This window comes from Neopsephotus bourkii, unplaced genomic scaffold, assembly GCF_033783945.1.
Source record: "Neopsephotus bourkii isolate Nb327-2 ecotype Australia unplaced genomic scaffold, CSIRO-AGI_Nbou_v1 NB_1537, whole genome shotgun sequence".
In the NCBI taxonomy this organism is placed as follows: Eukaryota; Metazoa; Chordata; class Aves; order Psittaciformes; family Psittacidae; genus Neopsephotus; species Neopsephotus bourkii.
This window is the reverse complement of record NW_026902013.1, coordinates 41719-61374: the sequence shown is the minus strand read 5'-3', so window position 1 is coordinate 61374 and position 19656 is coordinate 41719. Positions and strand designations below refer to the sequence as shown.

At 39.8% G+C, this 19656-nt stretch overlaps 1 protein-coding gene across 1 annotated transcript in view; it reads left to right on the top strand.

Moving 5' to 3' along the window:
- Nucleotides 1-985: 985 nt before the first annotated feature.
- Nucleotides 986-19656, top strand: part of LOC133221430 (protein hinderin-like) — a 52832-nt gene continuing 34161 nt past the window's right edge. The window contains exons 1-2 of the mRNA XM_061370305.1: nt 986-1087; nt 5415-5681. Of these exons, the coding sequence (XP_061226289.1) occupies nt 986-1087; nt 5415-5681 (369 nt within the window). The remainder of the gene's footprint in view (nt 1088-5414; nt 5682-19656) is intronic.

Sequence of the window (19656 nt, the reverse complement as noted above, 5' to 3'; positions counted from 1 at the left end):
GGTGATGCATGGAAAAATGTGGTCCCTCTTAAAACTGAGCACACTTGTAGTGGAATTTGCCATGAGGCTGTTGTGGGCCTTTGGGGCCCTGCAGACTCTGCAAATTCTGTTCACTCGTATTATGAGCATTTAAATATAGCTGGAGTCTTAGTTGTAGGTACAGGGACAGCAGTCCTTGGAGACCCAGCTATGTTGGTCTTAGGCTTTGCTTGAGTTTAGTGAAATGCTCTCTTACTCTTGCAGCATTTTAAGGCATTTTTAGGCTACTGAGTAACACTGCAGTGCCAAAGTTATAGATGCAGTATGTCTGTTAAACAGATGCGAGCTTGCTTTGACATCGTTCAAGCTGCCAGACACAATCCAGCCGCATACTGGAAATGGTGCTGTGTTGGTGTTAGATCAGGCTTGATGCTGTGCTACTGTGGCTCTGCATGGCTCCTTGAGTAGGTCTGCCTCATATATACCTGGTTGGAGGGCAGACAGGCAAGCTGAGGTCTGCCTGCAACTTACCTGAGTAGATTTCTCTTTAGAGACGAAAGACCTCTCTTTCAGTGCTCAGCCTAGCCTAATCAGCCTAGTGTGAGTGGCACCTCCTCAGCACCTTTGTGTCAGTCTATCTTTTTCACAGCTTTTGTCTTGAAGGGACTACCTGAAGCAGTGAAGGGAGTTTGGTCTTTGCTGAAATTGCAAATATAACTAGTCATCTTTCTAGATGCTTGTCCTTAAGCAGGGATTAAAAGATAGTGTTTTGTGGTTAATAGATCATGATTGCAGACGTCAAAAAGCCTTCTTCATTAGGTGCTGAAATAATATCACTGGAGGTTTCTTGTATCTCTACCGTGAAGAGTAAGTTATTGCTATCTTAATTTTAAATCTGACTACTGCCTGTTTGAAGTTTTCTTTCCTTTGCTTGGTTTAGTCATCTTTGCATATTTCTGTAACAGCTATGATTCTCTAGTGAATCCTCCATTGGACATAGGGGCTGATGGGACTGGAGGATCTTGCTGCTGAAGATGGAGATTTAGCTCTTGTGTTCCCTTCTGGGCGTGGATCAGGGTATGCAGCCTTGAATGAAAGGAAGGTTCAAGTTGGACTTACAGTCAGGGACTGTAGTAATCAGTCATCCCTGGGCATCTTGTATGGTGCTTGAGAAGTCTATTAGGGCTTGTCTGCATGGATGTGAACACAGGCAAGCTTGCACTCGGATTGCATCGGGAGTAAGATGAATCTGATCTGTTAGTGCTGTGTCTGAGCTGTGCTAACTTACCCTGCAGCTGCAAGACTTGTGTCCTGGAGCTGGCTTGTGGAGCGTAGGATTGCTGGGTTGCACCAGAGTGCACAGACATGCCTGAAGACTCCCTATGCTGCAGTTTTTCCATGTGTAAAAGCAAAACATTAGGGCTTATGCCTGTCCCCAGAAATGCTTGTGATGAGCCATGGAGGAAGGGCATCGCTAGGTGAGGAGTTCTTACAAACACTCTGAAAATTTGGAAGGGCCTTTGTTATAGGTTGATTGCAAAAAATCTCATTAGTAGAGTTCTTTTCCTGTATTGATAGGTTCGAAAACTTTTTTCCTGCCCCAGATATCTGTGGTTGGAGGGTGCTCTAATTTTCTTTAAAATAAAGTGAGGTAAAGCTAAACATTTATTCCTGAATGGCACGGGTTAAAACTCCCTTTTTGTAAAGATAAGGTCCTCTGCCTTATTTATTTTCTTTTCCTCTTACAGAAAGTGGTTTAAGAAAGGCAGAATTTCAGTAAATAACCCTCATGGTTATTTGGTGAAACCTGGTATTGGCTTCGTTTGAAAACCTTGACTATAGTTGAAGAGAGCGGTGGGTGTTTGAACTCCTTTAGCATGAGCATTGCTCACAGAAGAATGTGGAAAAGCTTTGTAGGAAGCTGCTGGATGCTCTAAACCAAAACACTTCAGATTTTAAGCTTATAGTCAAGAGACAATGGGAACAATGCAGGAGGTCAGTGGGTGTGCTAGAGATTGGCACTTGGCTTCATCCCCCTTGTTTCTGGAGAAGCGATGAACTGCAGTTGTTTGTCCAACTTCATCTTGTGAGAGGGTTAAAACTATTTAGCAAGGAGTAAGCTGTGAGTAGTTGCTGTAGTCATAAAGCAGACCTGGTAGCTTGAGGCTGAAGAGTGGAACTGGAGAAAGAGACTTTGCAAGGTGAATGGACACTACCAGGCACGTTGCTGCTGTTCAGGAGGTGTCCTCTCCCAGCTGCTTGTTCCCTCTGCTTGCTTTTTACCAGGGCTTGTGCTTGGTGAACCCTTTGCCTTGCTGGGCCAGTTTGCTGAGCCCTTGGAGTGAGGAGTTTGGGAGAGCTGATGCAGATGGAGTGAGTGAGACTGAGGGGCTGAGCGGGGATGTGTTTTCACATTAGGTTGGCTGTGCCTTCTCATGAAGCTTCACCCTTAATAAGAAGCTTTGTTCCCTGCTTAATGTCCCTCTTCCTGGAAATCTGTTCCTGGTTTCCATAAGCATGCCACTGCTGCACGTTAGCAGTCCCTCTTCTCAAAGCCATCTCCACTGAGGTTATTATATCTTAAGAGCCATAAACGAACTCTTAATTCTTTGACTTTCATTCAGTGATGAAATTAACTAATTTATTCTATGAAATATATAGTACTTGTAAGTATGACATGTAAATGTAGCTGTTGAAATCTTAACATTTGCATTTCTGAATTTATTTTTTTTGTCCCCCCTCTTAATGCTTTACTAATAAATGACATGAAATGCATTACTTGGGTACATTCAAATGCATATTTCTTGGACGTAAAACTACCGTTCAGTGAAATGCCAAGTACCACTTCTCTCAGGTAACTAACATCTTGTAAATCCATTATTTGTGCTCCTGAGCACATGAAGAAATGTCTGATGTGAGCATTTAGGCACATTACTTTTTCTGTGGAACACAATTCTGTAGAACTTGTTGTCACATAGGTTTGGGGTTTTTTTTTCATCTTTACCATATTTTTTTTTTAAGCAGATTATGAAAATATTTAGCATTACCCATGTATTTGTCTAGAGAATGTAGTGCCATAGTATGTGTGTGCCCTTGTTATATCTGAGTGACTTAAATATTTTTGTGGCAGTGTTGTATATTGCCTGGCTAATTTGTAAGGGAAAAAAAAGAAATCATCTTGCTGCTTTTAGCAAAAATTCAATAGAATGGAAGAGTAAGATCTAATATTAAGGCTTTTTTTTTTTTATTTTTTTCTTTTCCTAAGAACATATTCAGCAGTAAATGTACCAGCACATTATGGAGAATTGCCATACTTACAGCTATTCTGCATGTATCTTAAACAAATGAACATTTCTTTTCCCTCTCCTATTTGAAGCTTCATGTTTACAGACTTGGTAAGCAAAGCAGGGCTTTGGACTCTCAGACTATGGTGGCTGTAACAATCCTTTGCTTAATGTAGTGTGATTGTGTGAATGAACAAGGTTTTAATCTTCTAATACAGGAAGCTTTAACAGCTGCAGTGCTGACCAAATCTTACAACTTCAGGGGTAGCTCAGCTGCCATTTAGGCTCATGTTAACTATCGCCCTTCCCACTCATGATCACGTAACTGACACTTGGACAACCAGGATTTGCTTGCATGCTTTCCTCATGTTACTTTTGCATGTCAAGTTTTAAGCTGTATTTTAAATCTGGCAGCTGCAGGCAAGAGGTGGTGTCCTCAGGTGCACAGCAAGGGTTCTGCAGTCTGTAATACACAATTTGGGCATCTCTTTTATGGTACATTTGCACCATGTATGTGCTAAGCTTGGGAGCGAGGGCAGTCTTGCCTAGCTTTCCAGCGGGACTTACACTAACACTGTGGCAGGAGTGAGGGTAGGTGCATGGCCATCTGTAACGTGCCATAAGGCTGTTTAGGGTACTCGTTCCTTGTGCCAGGAGTGCTAGCTGGTGGGCGAAGAGGGTAAAATCTGTTTTGTGGGGAAGGGGCTGCTGGAAGCAAAGTGAAATAAGAGAGCTGTAAAAAATTGATAAAGATAGGGCTGTCTGTTTTTATATTCTGCCACATAACATGGGTTTAAATGAATTTCCCTATAATTTGTCTTCAAATACCGACATTTAACTCTTAGACTGTATAAATGAACTGGCTTTTTCTAGAGTAAAATTCATGCCCTGCGTCCAGGCTAATATGTTCACCTACTATAAACATTACTGCCTATGGTTACAACCGGAATAAAAAATTCTTTTTATATACATCATAGCTGGCAGAGACTCCTGAGACCACCACAAATCACTTCAGCCTTTTGGTGTGCTCTCTGACGAAATGAACTGAAATGTAAAACAGCTCAGGCTTCAGGCAGGCTGGCTCTGGAAAGCAATTAGCTTGTTTAGACCATTGTTTGTACCATCCTGTATTTCCAGGTGCTGAGCGAAAGTGTTCTAGGAGCTCTCCTGATCGATTTAAACATTGGGGCTTAATAACCTCCCATTCCTTCCTGAAATGTTTTGCTTATTCTCTGTGTAGCCTTTTTTTAATGGAAAGAAAAACAAACAAGAAAACCTGGCAAGACCCCCCCCGAAAAAGAACAAGAAATAGAAGGAAAAGAAAAAAAATCAGGGTCATAATGGGGAATAACAAAGCAGTGAGTTATTTATGCAGCCATGATTGGCAAAAAGGATTGCAACATTATTTTGCCCAGAAGCAATGATTAGATCATAAAAATGTTAAGGAAATCTGTAACTCAACACCATTTTATAGATTGAAGAAGTTTTTGTTCCCTACCTTAATTGCAGTGACTTGTTATTAAAGTATTTATTCAGAGTAATCTCTTTGGACAGCGAGCCCTTATCCCATCTGCATGCATAATTAAAAGTGAGGGGGGAGAGAGGGGAGCATAAATGGTTTACCATGCTACATGAGCAAGGGAGGGAATTACACAATGACAGGTGAAGAGCAGATTTGTCTCCTGTTGGAATTTCAATGCTGCAAGCAAGGCAGGACACTGTTGCTTGTTAATATCCTTGCAAGCACCACAGTTACTGCTTCTCCAGATCACTGTCCAAAAATCACTGCTAGTGTCTAAAAGGCCTGTAGCACTGCATCTTGGCTGTGGGGTTTGGAGCTGTTGGTGCTCAAGCAAAGAGATTGGATTTGAGTATATGGGCTTGTGAATCCATTTCTGTGCTTAAAAATGGACTATTTACTTATTTGGCTGGCTTTTTATTTATTTATAAGTAAACATTGATAGTGGCTGGCTTTGCTGAATACAAATCAGAGGCTGTAATTGTTCCAACTGAAACAGTGTCATCACCTGCCTCCTGCCTGTCCCTTTTCCAATGATAAAAGAATTTGGTGTAATTCTTCTTTTTCCACTGTCTGAGTAGAAAGAAAGTTGTGCTTGAACATTCATCTCTAGGCAGATTTATCATCATTAGGCAGTACTCAAACACACACTATCTGTTTTTAAATTGAGCTGTTATGGATCCAAATCGGATTTACACAGAGTAAGTTGGTATATATTTGATTCTAACTGTTTGCTAAAGAGTATTTTTCCCTTAACTTTTGATGTCTTACCTCTGCAGCAGCAGTACAGAGAATGCCAGGAACTTCTGAGCCTTTATCAGAAGTACCTAGCTGAGCAGCAGGAAAAACTATCCCTCTCCCTTTCTGAACTCAGTGCTGCCAAGGAAAAGGAGCAGAAGGTAAGCTCTTTTTGCCCCATCTCCTTTTTTAACATCTTTGAAACATCTTTTGTCCTTTGCTAGAACTTTGGGTGTATTGTCTTGCATTATGCGGTGGTGAGCACTGCTTTGTGATTGGCTTCCCAGGGATCCTTCCCTTAATACATGGATTGCAGGGAAATGAACAAAAAGACCCCTCACGTTTTGGGTCAATAAAGTGGGTGAAGTTAACTGTCCATGTGGTAGTGCAGTTGGAATCATAGGAACCCATGCCTTTTCTAAGGAAAAAGTTGAGATGCTGTTCTGTTTTCTGTCCTGTTTCTTAAATGGTAAAATAATTGCAGTCACTATAGATACAGCCTTTCAGAGTTTCAGTGTGGCTTTTGATGATTGAAAAGGACATTACAGATGATGTATGTGGTCAATAAGAGCTTTCTCAAGTCTGTAAGGCAGCCCATCTGATTTGAGCTGTTTATAGAAGACCTATAATTATATATGCAGTTTAAAAACAGAAAATGTTGACTAGAGCTACAGTATGTTAAATTAAGTGGTAAAATGTTTCTCAGATGAATGCACCCCAAGCCTTGAAAACATGGTTGCCTGAGATTGATTTTTGTTTTGTTTTGTTTTTTTTTCCTGATAGCTAGGTACTTGATTTGCATCCCTGCTGATAACAGATTATACCCTGGAAATGAAGGCTACTTATGCAAGTGCTGTACCTGATGTTCTTACTTGCTGTTCTCTTCCAGTAATTTCCATCTGCAGGTTTCCAGAGTCTATCCTACTTAAGGCTATGCCTTTTCTCATAGGCTGGGTCCTTGATCCTTTGTTTTGCTGGAAGAGTCTTAAAGGCTTGTAAATGGCTAGAAGCAAGGTCATCAGCGCAGTGTCCAAAAGGTGGCCTCATTTAGGTCTCCCTACTGACAAAATTACACACACAGATCCTACTTCTCAGGAGTCCTGTGAAGGAATGAGTAATCTTTAATTCTGTTCAGGAAGCAGGTTACAATACTTCTGACTTCGTCGGCATGAGGAATTGCTTTTTATCCAGCTGATGGTATTTTTTTGTAAAATAATGTTGTTGGACATTGAGCTGTTTCTCAGGCTTTTAGCCTTTATAAACATTTCATTTCCACTCCATGGTATTTTTGTCTGCCATCCATTTTGTGATGATGTTGAGTTCAAAACAAGAACCTTTTTCTCTGAGAATGGGTGATGCCTATGTTGTTGTCTGTAACTTGCAGGCTATCTCCATAGAAAATAGTCCAGAAGAGACCATGCAGTGCAGCAGCACCACAGGAGCTGTGTTTTACCTCAGGTTTTGCTGCGCTTACCCTTTCACTGTTAGCCTTTCAACTTTAAATACATGTGTCTTGTACTAGGTTAGCGCCTAGTGTAAAGTTATCTGGTGTAATCACATCTACAGTGCAAAAGTATAGAAGCAGATAATAGGAAACCTTCAGCCCATTAACTGTCAAATCAGCAGCTGACGGTACAGCAATCCGCATTCATCTCCTCTTGTTCTTCTGTTTTCTGAATTACTCCCATCAGTATATGTACAGACTTCTCTGAACTTGTTTTCTGATTTCATGTGCAAACTTGTATCAAGCTTGTCTTTGATCCATCCCAGTATTTCTTTTTTTTACTTTTGTCCAGAAACACAAATTAATATCGTATTGAGGTTTGTCTTGACATTTCAGTTATGGTTACCTCGTCTACAGCTCCAGCCTACCAGGTCTGAAATAACCCTAGCCCTCTTGCCCTGTGCAGAGCTTTCTAGCTGTAGACAAAGACATGTCAAAGCATGTTTCAATTGTTTTTTTTCCTTAGAGCTTGTAAAGTATTTCTATTTCTAAAGCATTTTTAGTCTTCCTCTTCAATTTTCTTTCAGTGCAGTCCTGGTATTTATGAGCTCTTTATATCTTGAATGCTTTTGGCTTTATAAATTGTTACTTTTTTTTTTCTTTCCCCCAAACAAGCAGTTCTTGCTATGGTTTTCCTCACAGCTTGGGAACTGTGGAGAGATTTACAGGATTGCCTCATTGTGTTGGTTCTTTCCCTAACACACTCCTTCACATGATAGCTATCAAGAGTCACTGGGCTGCTTCTTGTTGGGCTATTGTGTTATTTTAACACACTTTTTTTTGTTGCTGTCTTTTTGTCTCTTGTCTTAATATCTGAACCGTGAGCTCTTAGGGTCATGATCAGTCTCTTTTTGTCCTCTTTGAGTGTCGTCTTAACACAGTAGTTGGGGCAGGCATAGGGCTTGCATTCTGGTGTCTACCTCGATGGCGGGAATGCCACAGGGGAATCCAGCAAGGAAGGATTGTTGGGAGGTAAGAATTGTGAGGGGGGACAGACCCAGAAGGCTTTCCTCCTACTCTGATACTGCCCACACCAGGTCTTTCTACCCTGTGGAAGCTCTTGTATTCTCCCTCTTTTTGTTTTAATCCATGTTTTAAGCCACCTTGCTGAAATATTAGGCTAAAGGAAGTCTTCGTGAGTTTTGTTTGAATCCCAATCCTTTGGGAGTCTTTTTCCTACTGTTTGTTTTGGCTGGGCTAAGGAAATCCCGGATAGTCTTTAAATCAATGGATGCTAGCTTGCTACCTAGTTTTCACTTCTTTGAACTGTCAAGGAGAGGTAATCAGTGTTTCCTATTTCAGGTAACTGCCGATGTTACCAGGGCATCTGTGCTTCAGTGTACGATGTCATCCTGATTTTCCTGTGTCTTGCAGAAACGTGGGGCTGTACAGTTGTACACTGTACTGAAGCGCTTCTTTGTTCTGCCTGTTAGGAGATGGGTTTAGTTTTTTTGTTTGCTTGTGGTTTTTTTTTTTTCACTTTCCCCTCATTTTCTTACTTGGTTGTTTTGATTAATTTCTATTGCTACACCTATATCCTAACATCCCCTGCTTTTCACCTGTCTGGCTCCCCACTGTTACTGTACAATAATGCTGACCATGAGCTGCTGCTTTCCTTTGGGCTTCAGTAGGTATTTGAAAGCATCTTCTGTCAGTGGTTAAATGTTGGGCTTTGTGTTAGACTATGACAATTAACAGGTCAAGAGAACTGCAGCAAACATCTGTGGCATTGTTGCAAAAAGAAGTGGAGTTGTATGAGAGGCAAAAGACTGCGGTAGCTGTATGCATGTGGCTGAAAGGCAGGTATATTGTAGCTAAATTGAACTAATGCAGCTAGTCCAGTGTTAACTTTTTGGGGGGCCTGTTTTAGCATCACCTAAAGGTAGCAATAATTCTGAAACCTTATTTTCTTCTTACCTAATATTGGTTCTTTAAAACAAAAGTCAGCCCTCAAAATTTAAAGAAGCATTCTGGTAGTAGTGAAATAAAATTGCTGGAAAATGGTGCTGAGATGATTTAAGACTGAACTCTCATGGAGTCAATAATCAGTAACTGGAACATGGAGCTTCCTTTTTTTGTGAGATAAAGTTAATTCCATTTGAAAAGATACTTAAGGTGACATGAATTGAATTATTCAAACTGGCCTTCTCAGCATTAACTCTAGGTTAATATCTCATGATGCCTCTGGTTTCATTATAGGAGTTTTAAGTACATAACTTTTTATAATAAATTCAATACCTAGAAGCCGAACTGAAATTGGTTTACTTTCTACCAACCCATAAAAAGAAGCATTAATTGCAAAGTGAATATTATAGTGGTCACTAAAGTTGACTCAGACAGATTCAGAGAGATAGCTCCTGTGTAAAGGAAGTGGAGAGCTCTGCTGAGCAATAGGCTTCTGCCCTGATAGTAATAGAAAATACCATCCGTATTAAAATGTAGTTAAACCTCTTCTATCAGAAATGATTCTTGGATGTTCTCTCTGCAGCTCCCAGATTTTCAGTCTTTGCCATTTTCAGACGCTTTATGCAGAGATGTAAAGAAAATTCCCCTTGTTCTAGGTGATCAGGTTTGACCTAGTTACAGTCAGTACTTCACTGCCATCTCTAATAGTGGCAAGAATCCAGTGTATGCTGGCAAGTCTCTGGCTGATGAATCCATAGATGTTCTGCCGTGTAAGGTGGGACTTGAGTCACAGAAGTTGGATTGGGTGGCGGAGTTTCTTCAGGACTGGGATTCCTGAGCTACTTCACCTAAAGAACAGTAATACCTGTAGTCTCAGTATTGCCTATTTACGTTAATCTTTGAATTTGCAAGTATATATGGCAGCTTTTGCTTCTTATCTGTGGAAGATTACCAATGCATCTGCTGATTCCCTTGATTTACATAGATTCTTGTCTGTGTGTGTGTGTGTGTGGTGTGTGTGTTTTAGGCTTTGTTTCTCCTTCCGTGTGTAAAAATGTCAGGTATGGGGTGGGATTTTAGACGCAAAGAAGTACCAAGAATTGATTTCCAGCAGGATATCTGCTTTCCCCTCTTCTTGTATATTATGTTGTCTGCCTCCTGTTTGGTGTTTTATATTTCAGTAACGCCAGAGGCCCTCATCAGGAACAAGGTACTGTTGTGCACTAAACACCGTGCAAGCATACCGAGAGACATGGTCTACTTTGGGAAGACTGTAAAATCCTAACATTTGGGAGAGGCTATTTTTTTTGTTTTGATTTTGTTTTTTTTTTTTGTTTACTTTTTATTCTACTATTCCTCTTGAATCTCTAGCTCCTCTTAAAAATCATTGACAGAGTTGTGGTGTCATTTCACAAGAAAAGTCCAAAGGAAGCCTTCTCCTGCAAGGACTATCAAGCCTTGCTTTCTTTCCATGTCAGTGACTAGAATTCTTGTCCATATCATTGTAATTTTTTTGTTGCTGTAAGGGTGAGCTAAGTCTTCAAACATTGGTCATTTGTTTTGGGGTTTTTTTTGTTTGTTTCTTTGATGAGGATATTGGAACAAGCCAGTCTTCAGAAACCTTTCTCTTTTGATTGTCCCCAACCTTTCCTACCCCTCTGTTGTTTTTTTTTTTTTTTCGCACAGATCACCTTTAAATACATTCTTACTTGCTTAAAGAACAAAAGAGAAAATCCCACATATGCAAAGGGTTTTGAATGCTGTAAGGTAAACCTGCATGATAGAATTGACTATGTCTGTTTACCCAGCTGTAGGGGAACAATGGATGAGCCCATCTGAAAGATACTTGAGAAGTGGGATAATAAATAAAGAACTAATTTGGCTGGGGACCCGAGGGTATTGGAATAATTTTACAAGGCCAGACAGAGTTTTAGCATGAGTAAATACCGGGAATAGCCTTTCCTTACCAGTGTTGCATTCAGCAAATCCTCTGATCTCTCTCTGCGCTTCTCTTATCTGTAAAAAGAAGATAATGTTTTTGTCCTTATTCTTCCTGTTTTCTGCTGAGAATGTCAGGTTTTGGGTGCTGATTAGCAATAATATTTCAAACTTAGGGTTGTCTGGAGTAGACTATCTTGTAATAGGATAAAAAAAATATTGTTTTTTCCTTTCACCTCTGGGTTACTAAGTCATAGTTAATTTACCTGTCTTTTCTAAAAAATGCTAGCACCAAACATCAGTGCAGATGATCATAAATATTTAAACGAAAAGGAAACATCAGTATTGAAATATCTGTGTATTGCTAGCATTCACAGCAGAATTCCACCTGCACTCACTCCCCTGGAAGTATGTGACATAGTAGACCCGAATAGAAGCCCCTCTATTTGCACACTGTGAATGATGCTGTGTATTCGTGGTGACAAGCACTTCACTCTCAGCTTACTGCTTAAGCAAGGTCTGAGGAGTTCATTGCTTAACTGAGATCTGTGCTGGTTCGCCATCTCTTTGTTCTGTTGTCTTTAATCAGCCTTGTCTCTAGTCTCTTTAGGATCTTTTGATTTTTTTTTTTTATTTTCTCTGAAGATGCCTCTTTTGGTTTCTTCCATTTAGTTTTGAAAACTTTCCCTCCTGTGGAAATCTTTAAATGGACACTTGTCTCTCGTATGTAATTTCCTTTGGAGGATAAATCTGGAAAGGCAGTGCCTCATTTCCTGCAAAATATTGTCCTGGCTTTGTAGACTTCTGATGGTACTGTTACTATTGTGAAATGGGTTTTTATGAGAATTTAAGAAATTCGTAGCAGGACTGCCTGTCCTTGAGAAGCACTTTACAAACTCAGATCAGATATTGCGATTTCTTCAGTATAACCCTTGTAGTGGCCCTTGAGAGACAGAGCATTGTGACCACTCACCAGCATTCTCTCAGTCTCCCTTTGAAGGAAGAGCAAGGCTTCTTCAGTGAATGCAAGGCTTCATAAGACTGCAATTGCAGTCAAAGGTTTTATATTATGCTTGAGGAAGAAAAGTTCAGTCACCCTTTGCTTTGTGGTATTACCTGTTTACCTGACAGCTGTTAAGAGTGCAAACATCCCCGCTGCCTACCCATACACTGGCACTTTTGTTTGTATAGTCGGTTTGACCTGTGCATATGCTCTTTGCTTCTGCTGTCTTTGGTCTTTTTCAAAAGCTGAGACTCTGGAAAATGAGTTTCTTATGAACTTCCAGCCTCTTTAATTCACTACTTCCTGGTAATAGACCTCTTAAATTCCTTTAAGTGGGGCATGTCCTGTATATTAGGATCAAGATTACATTCCTCAAGTTCCTGACTTGTTGAAAACCAGTGTTTTAAAGCTTAACTGAACAAGTGACCCAGTGTAACTTTGAAGGTGGCCTTGGCTTGGTGAGTTTTGGACCAGATAACTAGCAGAGTCCCTTTTCAGCCTAATTTTTTCTGTGACTGTGTTTTGTGTTCTGTCTTCACCAACCCCTTTAAGAGAGTGGTCATCTTGTGACAACCTGTTTTGGGAAACAGAAAAATGCTTCTGGGTCAGTAGCAATAGTCCATTTATTTAAATGGAAATGATTAGCGTTGCTATTTCTTGCTATTGAAAGTAATAGAGGATGTAGACTAATCTAGGACTTCAGAACCTGCATATCTTATCCATCAGTTTAAATTCCACGTAGTGTGATATTAGTGATTATTATTTTGAAGGATTAATTGGTTACCATCTCTTGCCTGCAAAGCATACATTTTTGTGTTGATCAGGTTGTTTAATTAGAAGTATCTTTATTTGACGAAAGCCAGGTGATTATCAGTTCAGGGCACTATAGGTTGGTCTTTGTATGGCAGAAAGATTTTTCATGAGAGCCAGGGCTGTAATTTTCTGTCAGCTATGAAGGTGGGAATTTGTTATCTGTCTGCACCAGGATGATTGCCTGCAGAAATATCTCTTCCAGTTAGTTCTGAATACCCTAAGATTTAGCTTGAGTTTTTCATTCTGAGCTGCAAGAAGTTAAAACTTAAAGTTTTTCTGATGCACAGTTTGCCATTTGAAGTTTATGAGCACTATCCTCTTGGGATTTTTATCCACCACAGGACACACACAGCTGGACTAATTTCCCTATATAAGCAGATTATATCTTGTGAGGTGGTGTAAGCACAGACTGTGTACCTATGGCAATTATTGCAAGACTGCATACATGTTGCGTGTAATTATAGTTTAGAAGAGCCTGGTTACCTGTCTCTGATCCACTGAATGCATTAAATATCATTGCGTAACAATTCTTGATTGCCATGTATTCACAGAAGATGCTAGAAAATGTCTGGAATGTCCCACTTTCACATGTATAGTAATATATATGTCTCTTCATTTTTGAAATACACTCTTACGATTGGGTAGAAACAGGCCATGCAGACAGTCAGGACCCTTATGTGCCAACAGTGATTCATAATACCATCAACACAAACAGGGGTACATGAGTTTCTCTTGTCTATGCAAGAAAACTGTCCATCTAAAGCCAAAGTAGTCAAAGCTAACCACACAGTTACATGGTTTCTCAGGCTGGCTGAACTACTTTCCAAGATCTAGAGCAGGGGAAAGCAAGTGATGTCTCCTGACCTGTTTTGGAAACCTGGATTACCTTGAGGTTGGTCTCTGCTTTGAAACAGAGTAATTTCTAATGACAGAAATGTAATAGTCGCATTTGATTCCATGTGACATCTTTCCCCATCTGTTCTATTCTCTATAAGCGACAGCAATCCTGCTGACTGGAACAGGCCAAACAAATTTCTTCTGTTGTCCATAGTGTAACTTCAAAAAGTCTTATTTTCTGGAACTAGGTCATGAACATAAGTACTTTAGTTGAAGACTCAGTTTACAGTGCATCTGATGAATGTCTCAGCTGTAGAATTTCAGACAGAAGACTTCTCACAAAGAAGTAAAGCTCTTGGCACCTTCTACGGCTTGGTCAAGGACCCACTCTTGCAGGCTGATACCACTTCTAAACCTCAGCAGGAAAGCTTTTGCTCACAGTCATATCAATAATGGCATTTGAGTCAGGAACCATTTAAGTTCATGGTTACAGAAAACAAGACCGAAAATTTTAATAGAGAACTTGTCTCATTAAATGAGCACATAAGGCTGCAAAGATTGAACAACCTATGTGCAACTGAGGTCACTCTTCTGGATTTCAAGTGACAGCTGTGGAGATGACTTCTTTTCATGAGATCCGTACATTCATCATATAAAGCACAACATTTCACTGTTAATGCAGCTTCTTGGCACAAACTCTTCCTTTTGGACTCTTATCCTTCAGTGCTCATTCAGTTAGGCACTCCTGGACTCCTGGTGATTCATGGTTGTGGAGTATTTAAGTGTCCCTTGTAATGAGTGTGTACATTTAGGCACAGGATTGAAGGAGACAGAACAGGAACTTTTGCTGGAGGTGTGGGTACTCTGCCTTGGAGTCCTGAGAGATTTTGAGGCCAAGAAGGGAAGAGGATCCAGGATGATCAGGTAGCAGGGTACATGTCCATGTATGTGGAGGGTCTTGCTTCTGAGCAGCCCTGCTAATGCAAAAGTCTTTCTGTTCTGTGTGAGTGGATGCATGTGCAACCATCCTGTGGATATATAAACAGATTGACTTGTCAGTAACTTCTTGTTTTTCAAACCAGTATGTGGCACCTGGTGAAGATGCAAACCTATGGCTGGAGTAGCAGGGCAAGTTCAGGATTCTCACTCAACCTGATACGCTTGTGAGATTTGAATATAATGCTGTCTCTGGTTGTGAAGCTGTTTTCTCCTTTTTCTAAATCTCAACACAGAAATAAGAGCCAGTTGGTTTTGTTTTGGTTTTGTTATAAATTGTTTTATTTTTTAACTTGAACATACTAGTTGATCAACAGATGTCAGGCTCTTGAAACATGATCTTAGGTCCTTTGTGTGGGTTCTTGAGGTAAAATTAGAGTATGTCTGGAGGAAGTCCTGTTTATTTGAGGAAACAAGAGTTCAGACACATACCCAGAAAGGTCTTTAAATATTTAGGCCTTAGTTTTTCATTTTATCCATGGGAATATTGTTAAAGGGACATGAGATGTTTTGATTAATATTTGTCATTACTTGTGCTGACCATGAGAATTCTGCATGCAAGTGTGCTACTGGGACTACTGTTGTGGTCTACCAGGTAGGTGAGGGCTGGCTAGCAGATTAATTGGGATCTAATTCTGTTCTGTTACTGTCTTGCATCAAATTAACTTATTGCTTTCTGGCTTAGTTTTTTGCTCTTTAAATAGCGGGTGATACCCACTGTTTAGTAGAGCATGTAAAGTCAGTGAATTTAAAACTCTGTATAAATGTAAAGATTAATTGTTCATCTAGTTAAGAGTATAAGATACTCTAAGGAGAGCTCAGTTGGTCTGAGACTTCTCCATACATGAGTTAATTCATGTAAAAAGGTAGTCTTTTTGTCTATGTTGGGTTAAAAAAATTTCTCAGCATGGCAGAAAACATTCTGATGCTGTATGGCATAAGGCAGATACACAAATTAGTTGATTCAGTTCATGGCTGCGTTTATTCATCAGAGGTTAAATGGATCACATCGTCTGAAATGAAGAGCCTGCACTTCTGTGAGTAAAACACAGGAAGAAAACACTAGAGTCCTCTGTTAGCTACAAACACCCCTATGCATTCTTACTAACTTTTTCTTTAAGCGTTAATTCTAAAAGTTTTTCAAAATACTGTAACATACTTTAAGAAAAGTAAATGTAGGTGATTACAGATTTGCGTTTAAAAAAGTATTTCAAAACTTGTAGATTTTTTTTTTTAAGCACGTTGTCAGTGAGGCTGTGTAGCTCAGTGATTGCTTGCATATTAGAAAGTTACTCCCCAGTTGCTTCGTCCTAACAATGTGTGTGACAGGAGCCTCAGTCACTCTTGGGTCTCTGTAGAAAGCAGCAGTGAAAGTACAAGGCACCTTCAGCAGATGACTCAGTTTAGAAGAACCTGGGCATCTTTCTGAAATCCCCATTATGTCATTGAATAGCAAGAAGCTCCTTTTACTTTTCTTGTTAGTGATTAGATGGCATCATCACGAAGATGATTAATGCTGAACACAAAGTGTGCAATCCTAAATAATAAGACCATGGTTTTTTTTGTGTGGCTTGTTGATTTTCATACATATTGTTAATGCTGCGTACATGCTGAACTAATCCCTTGTGTTAAAATTACTAAATACTGTAAGTATTTCTTTTAACTTGTTGTTAAACCTTTGGACCCATGAGTCTAAACTTGTGTGTGGGAGCATATTCCAGGTGGCAGGCTGCCAGACAGACCTGGCAAAACTAGGGATGTTCATTATGCCCTTTTAACTTTTCCCTAATAGGAGAAAGTAGGTAGATTGAAGTAAGAGACAAATACTTCTGTTATAATAAATTAGTAGGAAAGAGTTTATGGATATTATAAAAATGTTTTGAAAATCTCAGAAATACTGTAAAATGTGGGTCTGGCTGATTTTAAAACAAACAAAAGTCCAGGAGAAAAATCTCTCCTTGTCTAATGAAGGTGGTAGTGAAATCACCAGGGTTTTTTTTCCTCTGTTAGTGAAGGAATCTTCCAATATCATGATTTGACTTGAGACACAAGTGGGACTATCCAGCCATCATGGTAGATGAGTGGTTTCATGCTGGTAAGGGGAGAAAAAAAGTGCATTTTACACTCTTCTGTGAGCAAATGTGATTCAGTTATTTGGGTGGCAGATGCTGCCTGAAGTAGGAAGCATCTCACTATTTGTGCTAGCAAATGTGAGCCAGTGTAAGACTAGAAAGTTGCTGGTACATTTGATAGCCCCTCTAGGGCCAGAGGCCACTGTGCTCTTGGTGCCTGCATGAAACCTGCCACAGTTGGGAGCTGCTGCCACCAACACAACTGTCGCCTCTGTGGGATGACAAAATTCCCCTTCTGTGATGGCCATATTCAAGTAATGAAGATGTAGACACCCCTAAAAGAAAGACATTCTTCCCAGAAACTGGTCCTCACAGCTACGGTTTTTACATGTACTTATCTCTTTTCACAAAGGGGCAGTTAAACTCCCATGTCTGCCAAATTTAATACATTCTGCCTACCTAAATATTTCCTGTCATTTCATTTGAATGTGGCATTTTCCGGTTCTTTTTATCTTGCTACTGCTTAACTGTCACACGTTCTCTCTGAGCTGCCTAAATGTCGAGGGTGGAATAAATCATTACTCAGATACCGTTATTTGTACAACTGTAGTATTTGGGATAGGGACCAATACCATCCTGTGCTATGTAGGCATCTGAATCTAAATCTGAAAGATGGCCACTGATCCAGAGAAGTCACAATGTCGAAGTGTTGAAGCATTTTTTTCTAAGACCAGCTGGAGATGAAAGCTGCTTTAAAGATAGATGTAGGATGATTATATTAAGTGCTGCTTACTGATATATTTCTTGCATGAATTTGATTTTCTATTTGCATTGCTTCCTGAAAATGCCATTGTTAAAAAAGAGTTCTGACATCTTATTTCCCTTATTGCTGTCTCAGTAGCTTTTTATTTCTGATGCTTTAATAACTCAGTGTAGACTGAAAGGATAAAACTGAGGGAATTGACTGAACTAATTAGACCCTGATTTGTCTGGCTGTCCACTGTCTGACAAACATGTCTTTGACATTAACAGAATAAAACATTTTTGCCATTAGCCACTTACAAATAGCTATTTTGGCAGAGCTTTGAAACTATTGAATGCTCGGGGTATATTGTGCTGGGTGAGGCACCAATTCGGGGTTTTTCTTTTGCCATTGTGACTCCTCCTTCCTGTCTGCGTTGATGTAGAGTCATATTTAGTCGCTTCACAAAAACTTTAAGGCAGTTAGCGCAGTTATCACCCTAACAAACTGAGTATTTCTGAGAAAGTGGAAATGTTCCCATTTCAATTTCTGGTTAATGACACACTGGAGTATGGGATCTGAAATGTCAGTCTTTGTATTTTCAAACCTGTAGAAACTTGAATAAAGCTTATACATAAGAGCAATCAACTCTGATAGCAGTAGGCTAAATACCGGTTTCTGAAAATAAATTTTATATGAATCTATTCTCCAGACAATTTGACTTTTAAATGTTTAAAAATGCGATATCTTTATATAAGTGAATACAGATTGAGGCAGGAGCTATAAAAACATGAGATTTCCGTGCATCACCTGCTTTTCACTATCACCTGTTAAACAGCACGACTAGATACAATGCAGGCTTTACTACTTTCCATTGCAATAATTTACTGCCCTTCTGACCTATAAACAGGTAACCATTAGCATGGCTTGATACTGTTAGAAGTTTGGATACATTCTGGAAGGTAATTCATGGTTTTAAATATTGTATGTGTGAAAGGTTTTACAACCCGGCATTTGGGAAACAGCAGCATTGAATATCCTTGAGCAGTGTTCTGGGAATAATGATTTGTCACTGCAGCCCTGTTGCAGGACTTCCTGAGCAAGTGTCCTCTCCTTTCACCTCCTCCTGGAATGCCGTGTCCTTATGTAAGGACCACTGAAAAATTCATGAAGCACCTTCCTTTTTGTCAGTGCTTTCCTGGAGAATGACTTCACTATGATCTGCATGCAGAAAGTTTTCAGTTACCTCAATTATTGATTTACACTTAAAACTTCGTTGCAGTATGGCAGGGGGGATGCTCCATTAGAGAATTTGGGACTGAATGTGAGTTCTTGTCCTGCATCTGCTACTGACTCACTCTGTGACCTTTGGATAATTACTTCATCTCTCTGTGCCTAGGTTCTCTATTTGTACAGTGAGGTTAACAGTGCTTCCCACCAATGCTTGTAAAGCTTTTCAAGTTCAGTGCATGAAAACCACAAGTACAAAGCATTGTCATGATTCATAATGGCATTACTCCTTTACTCCCAAGCCCTCTATTGAAATAAGCACAGTTGTGCTGGAGTAGTGAATCAAATCTGTTAATATTTTTTTCTACTTTTGAGATATAAAATAGCCATACGAAGGGCTCATGCAAAATGGCAAACCATTTAAATGCCAACAGGGTCGTTAGTCCCATCACACTGCTGCTTTTGAACGCTGCTTTTCCTTTTGGTCAGAAATAAGCCCAACAACCTCAGGTGAGAACCCGAATTTTCACATCTCAGAAAATTCATTGTGCAGTAATGTGCTTAAATTGTGCCTGTTCATGGAAATCAAAGTATTAGGCACCAGGCATTGGTGGTGGCTAGGTAGTGGCCTAATGACCAGTGAGTGCTTAGCAAGGTCCACTCCATCATTGCCAGTCACTTTTTCAGAGAGGGTAGGAACTGAGGAAGTAATCCTGCAGAATGCTGGCTAGAAAGGGTGTTCCCCTTAAGGAAGAGTGCCTGGAATCATCTTGAGTGACTTGCTAAAGAAACCTGATTTAGAAAAGAAACTAAATACTCATTTATTTTATTAACTTACTTTTCAAAGCTTGTTTTAGTACACAGTGAGAAGGGGGCTAATAGTAGTCGACAAATAATTTACTTAATAAGCCAATATAGATAGAGAATGATTGAAGATAAGCTGGAGACCTTTGATATTTACATAATGTTTACCTAGAGCACTCGTTGTAACTTGTTTGTTACAGAACTTATTACCTGGAGATTAACAGTAAATGGGAATGTAAGACTAGAATGAGAAAAAGAAAAGAAAAGGGGTTGAAACAGGTAGGTGTGTTCA